Source organism: Bidens hawaiensis, unplaced genomic scaffold, assembly GCF_021521415.1.
Source record: "Bidens hawaiensis isolate Kalapana, Puna unplaced genomic scaffold, B.hawaiensis_p1.1 tig00029891_1, whole genome shotgun sequence".
Lineage (NCBI taxonomy): Eukaryota > Viridiplantae > Streptophyta > Magnoliopsida > Asterales > Asteraceae > Bidens > Bidens hawaiensis.
The window spans coordinates 230,692-240,453 of NW_027494965.1; the positions used below are offsets into that span (position 1 = coordinate 230,692).

At 37.0% G+C, this 9,762-nt stretch overlaps 1 protein-coding gene across 2 annotated transcripts; it reads left to right on the forward strand.

The window, feature by feature from the left end:
• The first annotated feature begins 459 nt into the window (after positions 1–459).
• On the forward strand, positions 460–5,400 carry LOC143579649 (cyclic nucleotide-gated ion channel 1-like). 2 transcript variants are annotated; one of them, XM_077062895.1, is made up of 5 exons: positions 460–615; positions 3,874–4,479; positions 4,554–4,766; positions 4,853–5,145; positions 5,246–5,400. In XM_077062895.1, the coding sequence occupies exons 2-5, from the start codon at positions 4,102–4,104 to the stop codon at positions 5,397–5,399; spliced, it is 1,038 nt and encodes a 345-aa protein (XP_076919010.1). In that variant the 5' UTR covers positions 460–615; positions 3,874–4,101; the 3' UTR covers position 5,400. The 2 variants fall into 2 exon arrangements, with proteins under 2 accessions (XP_076919010.1, XP_076919009.1); XM_077062894.1 differs by lacking the exon at positions 460–615 and adding an exon at positions 2,703–3,211 and having other exon boundaries at positions 3,415–4,479.
• Positions 5,401–9,762: the final 4,362 nt, after the last annotated feature.

Genomic DNA, 9,762 nt, shown 5'->3' on the forward strand with positions numbered 1-9,762 from the left:
AACATACGTGTTGACAAATGTTATTTTTTGCATGTTACAAGTTTGATTATTACTTGAGTTGGAGTTTGAAGACGTCATTCTATTTTGAAACCACTAGGTTATTAGAAGAATGAACAATATCTATTTCTTATGTTTTGATGTTATTTGTATGAACAATATGTGTTACTTTGGTGATTGAATGAAATTAATAAGTTGATTAAATATTATCACTTTAATAGTGTCTTGTGTATTTGTCCAGTCACGTTGCACCCCGGCATGTTCCGCCGCCTTTGATCGGGGTGTGACAATCCAATTACACTAAAATATTAACACATGGCTCTATCGATGTATCTATAGACTAACTATTGTTTCAAAATCCATATGTTTTTATACCAATCTCCTAATTTCAACAAATCATGTGGGCTGGGTGAAGAAAGTAAACTTGATTTTTGCATGTATGAAAAGAACTGGACTGTTGCTTCCATGTATCTGGCAAGAAGCTTCCTACTAATTCCTACTCTTGGCATTAATATATTTCTGATTTTATCTACACTTTCGCTATATAACTACTACGGAAAAACTTGACTTTCTTTTTAAAGAGGAATTTGGAGAATCTGGATTGGATTTTCTTGTCAGGTAATTAAATTTATCTTTATTATCATTATCATAAATAAAGTTATTTTTAGTTTATTAATTATGTATGTTGTGGTTGTAGGAAATATGAGTTTCTCGTAATTAAAGTCCTTTCCAATGTGGTATGTGGTAGAGGTGGGCAAATAAACCGGTTAATTGAACCGACCCGAAAACTGAACTGAACCGAAACCTAACCATTTGAAACCGTTGGCTTGGACCGGTTTGTAATTTTCTCCCCAAAACCGGTTAACCGAACTGAAACCGGTCAAAACCCGAACTGATACCGATCAAAACCCGAATGGAAACCAATTGTATACCGGTCAACAAGCCGGATTCAACCAACCCGAACCAAAACCGATCATAAATCGGTTTTGACTTTTGTTGACCAAACCAAACCGGTTTTAACCCAAACCGGTTTTGAGTTTTTCAATCAGTTTGTGCACCTCTAGCATGTGGTGTAGTGGTAACTAAATGGCGCGACTTTTGCACCTAGGCATTTTATTGTTCGTTTGCCCGTTAAAAAAAACTAGTTAAAAACACGGGCGTTGTGGCGTCACAAAATATGTTATTTATAGATGGTCAAATCACTATTCCGATAAATACAAAATATGGACCACTATCCACAAATGACAAAACTAACTGAATAACCTATTCCATTCAAATATTTTAAACAAATTGAGATAATATACAAATCATTTACAAAGCTCCGACTTTCCGTTTATACTCACTCCTTTGCAAGGTTACTGTCACTCACCTGCATTTCAAACACAGAAAATTGTAGGATCTTATGCACTATTTACAAAATCATACATTTTGCTAGAACTAAAGATACTGAAAGCAAGCATCTGTGCGTCTTAAATTATCTGCAAAACCAACTAAATTCGCTCAAACATCAAAGGCCCATCAGCTAAATTGTTAGAAGTTAAGATTAAGAAAATTGGCAATGCATAAATAAGGATAAATGGTCTTACTCACTGAAAGTAATGCAAATTTGAAGCAATGCCATCAAAAGTAATATGCTTATCCTCATTCATTGTTGTGACCATAATCTTATCTTTTAATGCAGTTACCTTCTCAGTGAAACAGAGACGAAGTGTTTCCAAAAACATTAAGCACACATAAATGAATTAAATAAGAAGTTGATGTGATTAAGAAAGGATAGCACACATACTAAGTGTTTCCAAAAACATTAAGCAGCTATTAAACAACTCCTATAGTTAAAAGCAAGTTGCATCGCATCAACTATTCATACATCAGTTTATATGCATAGCAAGACTAAACTTCCACATAACAATATAATGGTGTTAACCAAACAATACCTACAGTTGTGAAAACAAATATTACATACTGTTGTGAACAGATAAAATGCTATCTATTGTTGTGAATTAGATAATATATTGTAAATCAAATCGAATAATATACTTAGATCAATAGATTATGGGTGAAACGCTATACCTGAAATCATCGAACTTCTTAAGTCCGTTGCTTTAAATCGATTGTCAATTAGAACGACTGCTTTGAATAGTCAAATGAGACTGCTTGTAAGCGAACAAACAAACTGCGCTATAACATCAATGGAATTTCTTGTAGTCGAATGAGCATGTCGCTTGAAGTAAACCATGCTTTAGGTTACGACTTTAGGTTTTCTTAATTCATTTGATTTTCGTCCTCTGTTATTGTTATAATAACTCTATCTCGTAGTTCTGTCTTGAGGTTACGACTTTAGGTTTTCTTAATTCATTTGATTTTCGTCCTCTGTTATTGTTATAATAACTCTATGCTTTTTAGAGTGTATAATTTAATAATTATACACATTTATGAAATTCATCTTAATAATAAACTAAAGGTAGGGTGAATCAGATTGCTACAATTTGTTGTTTGAAACATGGTTGTGGTATCTGTCTATGGGGGGAGGGTTAGTATACAATAATCATCGCGTATCGTACATTACGTATGCAAATTACACTCGAGGTTATCACACGGGTGCAAACGAGCCGAGTCGTTTTAAGTTCCGCTCGTGAGTAGATTTTTACGCTCGAGCTCTGCTTGTTTACTATTTATCAAATTTTTTTATATAATTATAATTATTTTTATATTTTTTTCTATTATAATTTTTATGTATAAAATAATATATATTTATTTTTTCATAACATTATATATATTAATCAATAATTATTAAATATATATTTTAAAAATTATATAAATGGCGGCTCGTTTAGGCTCGCGAGCCAGCTTGAGCTCGATAAGTGAAGTTCGGGCTCGGGTTTGTTTATTAAACGAGCTAACTTTTAGGCTTGAGCTCGGGCTCAGGCTCAGGCTCAGGCTCAATTAAGCTCGGCCCTATCGAGCTTTTTAACAAGTCGAACTCGAGTAGCTCTGCTCGTTTGCACCCTCGTAATAACATCCAATTACGCTCAAATCCATATTTGTTTTTCATAGTTACACTCAAAAAAGTTTTTCGTTAAGAATAATTAAAAAATTGATGGATTGATGATCCAAATCTATTTGTTTGGACTTTGGATATAGATTGACGATTTTGAGATCATGTGATGTGATTTCTTGGATCAATCTCATGGATATAGGTTGTCTTGTATGTAATGTATGATAAGACATTATTGTATTAGATCTTTTACGTATATATATGCATGTTAGAAAAATTGCATGTACATTCCAATCCAATTACTCGCTATTCGCTTGTCCCTATCCCACTACCCGACTAGTGGCTAACGAGTGGTTTGAAAGCATAATTTATACGCTGAATATGCCTACTTTTATAAATTTGGATTTATAGCAGTGGAGGAGGCTGTAATTAAGTCTTCACAAAAATAGGCAAATTTACATAATCCCTTCCCAAATAGGGATATTTGTCATTCGAAATCAAACCAAATGGCCAATTGTAGCAATTTATTCCTTTCTAATTTTTGTTTTAAGTTTATATTATTATCTTTCCTATTTATATTGTAAGTGACTTGAGAAAATTTGTATATGATCATATGCTTTATCCATAAATTATCAACACAACTAATATGCAAATATTTTTCTCCCATCTGGTTATGTTACATAATTCATAAGCTTATTATGAGCTAGTAAACATACACATATGCAACAAGTAGTAGCTAAAGAAAATGCTCAAGGGACAGTAATTTTCTGGAACTGTCCTTTGCCATTGTAGTATGTTGCATTCCCTACCTTTTTAATAAAATGTGTATGTAACAACTTCAGTTTTGTTGTAACATATTGTACTGGTGAATGGTGATGTAGACTTTGGAGGTTTATCTTTCATTGTGAAGAAGGCCAACACTTGAGGACATTGGCATGAGTCGTTATGTTAAATTCGAAGACACTGACATGAGGCATGATTGTTGTTTCGTTTGATAAACTTTTTACGTTTGAATTCCCAATTCTGAATCTCAGACAATTGTGAACAGGATTCAGGACAAGCGCGCAAAACGACAAAGCTCGAGGAGAATAGTAAGTACTGATTCAAAGATGAAAGTTGAAAGTGATTCGATGAAGCTTTTTGATCCAGAGAGTGAATCTATTCTGAAGTGGAACAAAACGTTTCTATTATTTTCTGTGATGGCACTGTCTTTAGACCCTTTATTTTTATATATTCCTGTAATTAATGGCGCCCAAAAGTGCCTTGACATGGACCGGAATTTGGCAATTGTTGTGTGTGTTTTTCGTTCTTTTTTTGACATATTATATGCAGCTCACATCATCATCAAGTTTCAAACTGCGTATGTTCCTCGTTATAATCACATATTTGGGAGAAGAGTATGCATAAACGACCGTCATTATGTGGCAGAACACTACCTAAGATCCTACTTCATCATTGATGTGTTAGCAGCACTTCCCCTTCCACAGGTGTGTATGTCTGTTTTCTATTCTTTTAGACCTGAACGTGTCCATCGCATGATATCTTTATGATTTGTGTGCAGTTTGCAGTTTTGGTAATCTTCCGAAATTTAGATGGGCCAACCTCATTTCCGAAGGAAAAGCTTTTGAAGTTCATTATCTTCTCTCAATATGCCCCTCGAATTATACAAACTTCATTGTTCTATCAGAAAGTGACCAAAGTTTCTGGTTTTCTTATTGAAAAAGCATGGTCTGGAGCTGCTTTTAACTTCTTTCTCTATGTGCTTGCTAGTCATGTAAGTACTATTTCATGTTGTTCAGTTTATATTACAAAAAATATGTATCTACTCTTTTGATGGTAAGAGAGATATTTTATAAACAGGTAGTTGGAGCCCTTTGGTACTTGTTTGCAGTTGAAAGTGAACTGAGATGCTGGCATATTGCGTGTCAAAGGCATAACTGTCACTCCAATTATTTATATTGTGGAAAAGGCCGTGTTGGAGATTATGGATTCCTCAACACTTCATGTCCTCTTCTTGAACGGAATGAAATCAAAGATTCAACTAACTTTGATATTGGCATATTCCTTGATGCTCTTCAAACTCGTGTATTAGAAACTAGGGATTTCGGACAGAAAATTTTGTGTTGTTCATGGTGGGGCTTGCAAAGTCTAAGGTTAGTAATCAACTAATCACTATGTATCACGTGTCATATGTGAACAAACAAGATTAGTCCTAACATCCTTATATCTAAAAAATGTTCTATTTGGATACAGTTCTCTTGGTCAAGGCCTTAAAGCAAGCACTTTCTATGGAGAGATTCTTTTTGCTGACTTTATTGCTGTTATTGGGTTGGTTCTATTTGCTTTGCTCCTTGGCAATATGCAGGTTTGTGGACTTACCTGTTTGGTCTTGTTTTATAGTCCTTGACTTTTGTTACCATCTAAAAATCCTTGATTATGTTCTTTACTTCATATATGGGACACAATACGTTTATTTATTATCCAATCCTTTTTTTTATTTTTCATAAGTAACATGTTAGTAACAATTGTTTCCACGATATTTTTGGGTTTCATTTTGGGATAAGGTTTTTTGCTTTATTATAAGTGGCTTATTCGTTCACAGTAAACCTTTACTTTTGGCTTATTTTTTCTGCTAAGCTAAAGAAGCATTGGCTACCGGGCCCGGCTGTCCTTGCATGTGCCCTTGCCTGGGGTCGGCTGGCCTAAGTTTTGCTAATGCCTACAGAGCCCAACAATCTTACACTTGGACTCTTGGAGGCTTCAAACACTTTAAGGAGTCACATTTGATTCTCACCATAGTTTAAGAACTTTTGGGATATTGGCTTTGACTTGCGAACTGCCAACTACCCCGAGCTCTGATACTACTTGTCATAGTCTTTTCAGTGATGCATCCTTGGAGGCTAGAGGACCCACCTATTTGTCTCACTTATGATCACGGGCTAGTGCTTTCGTTTTACCGTGGACTCATAATGGGATCCCAAACTCTCCAGCGGAATCCAAGAAGCGCAAACACTTCTGGTGATTTAGTGCGAGTTAATCATTTAGTCAATCTCGTAGTAGCTTGGAGCCTATGCGCTTATCAGGGCTTAATACCTTAAATATTTGGGGCCTAGGACGAGTTTTAAAACGGCCCCCCTAAAATCGCGTCCTCAATTATGTGATAGATAGTTTGACAATTTTACCAATAGGGCGTTTAAAAAGCCCAAAAAGGACCAAAAAAAATAATAATAATAAACAGGTTACTAAAATGACTCATATAAAACACAAATGAAAGTTTTTTTCTTTAAAAAAACACCACTTGTAGGATTTGAACCTATGACCTTTGATTTCTTAGTCTAACATACAAAGTTATATATAAAATATAAATATTTTTTATATAATTATGGGCCTCTAGGGAGAGTGGGCCTGGGTCCGTCGCCCTCCCCGCCCTCCCTTTGGGCCGAGCCTGGCGCTTAAGTTTAACTTTGGTAGATGTGATCTTAAAAGATTTGGCCTGTCCATTAATCTAAATAAGCACACACGAAAATATCTTTTGTCTTATACAAGACTATAAGATGCAGTTTGTTTTTTAACAGGTAAAATGTCTGCAATTTGCGACTCTGCGGACCACATCTGCAGACCTTTGTAGAAGAATAGACAACAATTTTATAAGTGAAAAAGGAAAACACCCACCCTTTGAACCCACTATAAACTTACGGTGAATCCACCTTAAACATGTCTACGGTGCCTCATTCTAGTGTAGAGCCAGCGTAAAGCCATTGCAAAACAGAAGAAAAGTAAATTTATATGTATCATAGATATCCCAGTTGTGATGTGAAAGACGTGCCCCACAGTTTGAACCCAGTCCACAAATTGCTCAATTAGGGTAGATTGCTTCATTGTTTTTCTATAGTAAACATTCTGTATCATTATTTCTTTTAAAGTTATTATAAAATATTAACATGATTTGAGTTTTGTTTCGTTCAGCTTTGCCATATAGATGTATAGATATAGGATGACCTATCTAATCATCAAGATACATTGCCAATGTTTGTTAAAGCAGGATTCACCTTCTTACTGTAGGTACCAATGTTTGAAATGATGGATGAACGTTTGTTGGATGCCATGTGTGACCGTCTAAACCTAGTTCTTTACACGAAGTGTAGTTACTTAGTGCGAGAATGTGATCCAGTACAGGAAATGCTGTTCATCACACGTGGTGAGGTACAAAGCATAACAACCGATGGTGGAAGGACTGGCTTCTATAATTGCTAACTGTTGTATTATCCTCGAATATTTGAAGTTATTTCGCAGATGGGACTATGTTTGACAAGTGACTCCTTAAAGAATCGGTCAAAGACGTGAGGAGTAATGGCTAGGAGATCAAGTCCAACACATAACTCCGCATTTAAAGCCATTAAACCACGTGATTAATGCATGAAACGTTTTTATTAAAGACAAGGGCGGATTTCCCGGGATAGCAGTTGTAATCTTTTATTATATATGAGCTGATAATATCATTAGAACACACCTTCACTCACCTAGCTACTAGCATACACTGTAACACATAGTTCACGATCACTTATCAGCTCCACCATTTGTAATCACCGATTTTATTATTAATATAATTGACGGTGATAGTTTTCACCGTCCGGGGTTTTTTGTGCCGGAGATTAAAATAATCAAGTGTTAATTCGACCAAAGATTACATTCTTAATCTTTGACCGAAGCAATTTGACCAAAGATTACGTTGTTAATTCTTGATTGAAACAAAGATTATCATAATCAAGGGTTTTTTCCCTCGTGATCAAATCATCGTGTTCACTTTGTTTTCGATAAGCACTCTACCTCACGTACTAATTTGATCAAAAATTACTTTGTTAATTTTTTACCGAAACAATTTGGCGCCCACCGTGGGGCAAGCAGTGCTTTGATCATTATTAGCTCTCAAACTAAACCCTACTTCCAGTATCCACAACATGTCTTCCCAACCAAAAATCGTTTTCTCCTCTGTCGCAGCTTCGGAATCCTCAGTGAGGCCACCCATGCCTCCTCCTCCTGCTGGTGGTATCCCGAAGAAGCCTGACAACATCCAAAAGAAGACCGCTACTCCTGTGTTCTCGGGATCGAAACCATCTTCCTAGGATCCCATCATGGTGTCCAACAATGACCTTCTGTCTATGTATAAACGGATGCAGGAATAGATGGATCGACATAACAAAACCAACCAGATGCTGGTGAAGGAACTAGAAGATATCAAGAAAGCCAAGAAGCCATCGGAAGAATTCACACCACTAATCCCGAGATCTCTGGATTTCACTCCTCCAGGATCTTCAGGATTGGTGCATCCAGAGCCGACCACGGCGTACAACTCTGGACTCCATCTTTCCAGCATTTGGGGTCTACGGGATTGCACTTATATGGATCTCAAGGATACCCGTATGCGTCATCTGCTGGGCCTTTTCAACATGCAGGATCCTCAGGATTGTCACAGCCGGGAGGACCCTTCGGATTGTTCCAACAGTCTGGATCCTCAGGATTGTTCCAACAGTTCGGATCCTCAGGATTGTTCTATCAGGCTGGTCCTTATCAGCAGGCGGTATCTTCAGGATTAGCTCAAGCTCAGCAGCCCTTAGGATCCTCTGATGTGCACCAGGGATACTTTATCCCGATGCAGGCTAATGCTCCAACTGCTCCGTTTACCAACCCTGGAAATACTATGTTTGGGAATACGAGCTACAACGCCCAGACCGTTCCTCAGAATGTTAATCAGGGTAACTCTTTCAATACTATTCCATTTAATGCTAATCAAGGATTTTTGCAGGATGCAGGCATAAGTTCGAGTTTAGCTCGAGAATTTCAGAAGCTTAAGGACATGATATCGAATGTCCCCGGCATAATCCGTCCCATAGCTGAAGTTCCCACTGATAGACACAGGATATCCCAGTTTGTGCCATCAATTAGTGACGTACAGATCCCAAAACGGTTTCAAACCCCAAATATGAAACTATATGATGGCTCAACGGATCCTGAGGAACACATCGCACAATATATAGAACGTATGGAGATCAATCCAATCCCTATGGAAATCAAAGAGGCATGTCTTTGCAAAGGGTTTGGGTCTACCTTGACCAGAGGAGCCATGAAATGGCTACTGAGTATTCCTCCTAACACTATCACTTCTTTTTCTCATTTAGTTAACATGTTTAATAACTAGTTTTCTTGCAGTAGAACCTTTGAGAAAATGACAGGTGATCTTTATTGGGTTACCCAGAATCCTGGGGACTCATTGAGAGATTTTATTACCAGGTTTAGTAAGGAGTCGCTGGAAAATCCAAATCTAAACCCAGCTTCAGCAGTGGAAGCTCTCAAGTTGGGGTTAGAAAAGGGCTCCTGTTTCTATGATGATCTTGTTATGACTCCATGCAGGTCATTAGACGAAGAAAGAAGCAGAGCTCTGAGGTTTATCAGGCTAGAAGATGACAAGAAAAACTTTAAGGTCGATATGCCGAAGTATGATCAGACGAACAGGAAATCCGAATCCCCGGAAAATCATATCGAGCAAAACCTTACTACAATCCTGATAACCCCAGGATTAATGCAATAGATGAGGAAAATGATGAAGAATATCCTAAGATCTCTGAATATTGTTTTTCTGTTGATATTGGTGGATTAATGTGTGCCATGCAGGATTTAGGTGAGAAAGCCAGGTGGCCAAGAGCCTTGAAAGACAAATCAAAATGGTGTGCCTTCCACGAAGACTTTGGGCACTTGACTGATGATTGCATTGC

What these genes read in the sequence shown, in the direction of transcription:
- LOC143579649 (XM_077062895.1), top strand. Translation starts at nt 4,102, where the DNA reads ATGAAAGTTGAAAGTGATTCGATGAAGCTTTTTGATCCAGAGAGTGAA. An exon ending in TCTATGTGCTTGCTAGTCAT is followed by an intron (nt 4,767 to 4,852) that starts GTAAGTACTATT and finishes TTTTATAAACAG; the next exon opens with GTAGTTGGAGCCCTTTGGTA. An exon ending in TGGGGCTTGCAAAGTCTAAG is followed by an intron (nt 5,146 to 5,245) that starts GTTAGTAATCAA and finishes ATTTGGATACAG; the next exon opens with TTCTCTTGGTCAAGGCCTTA.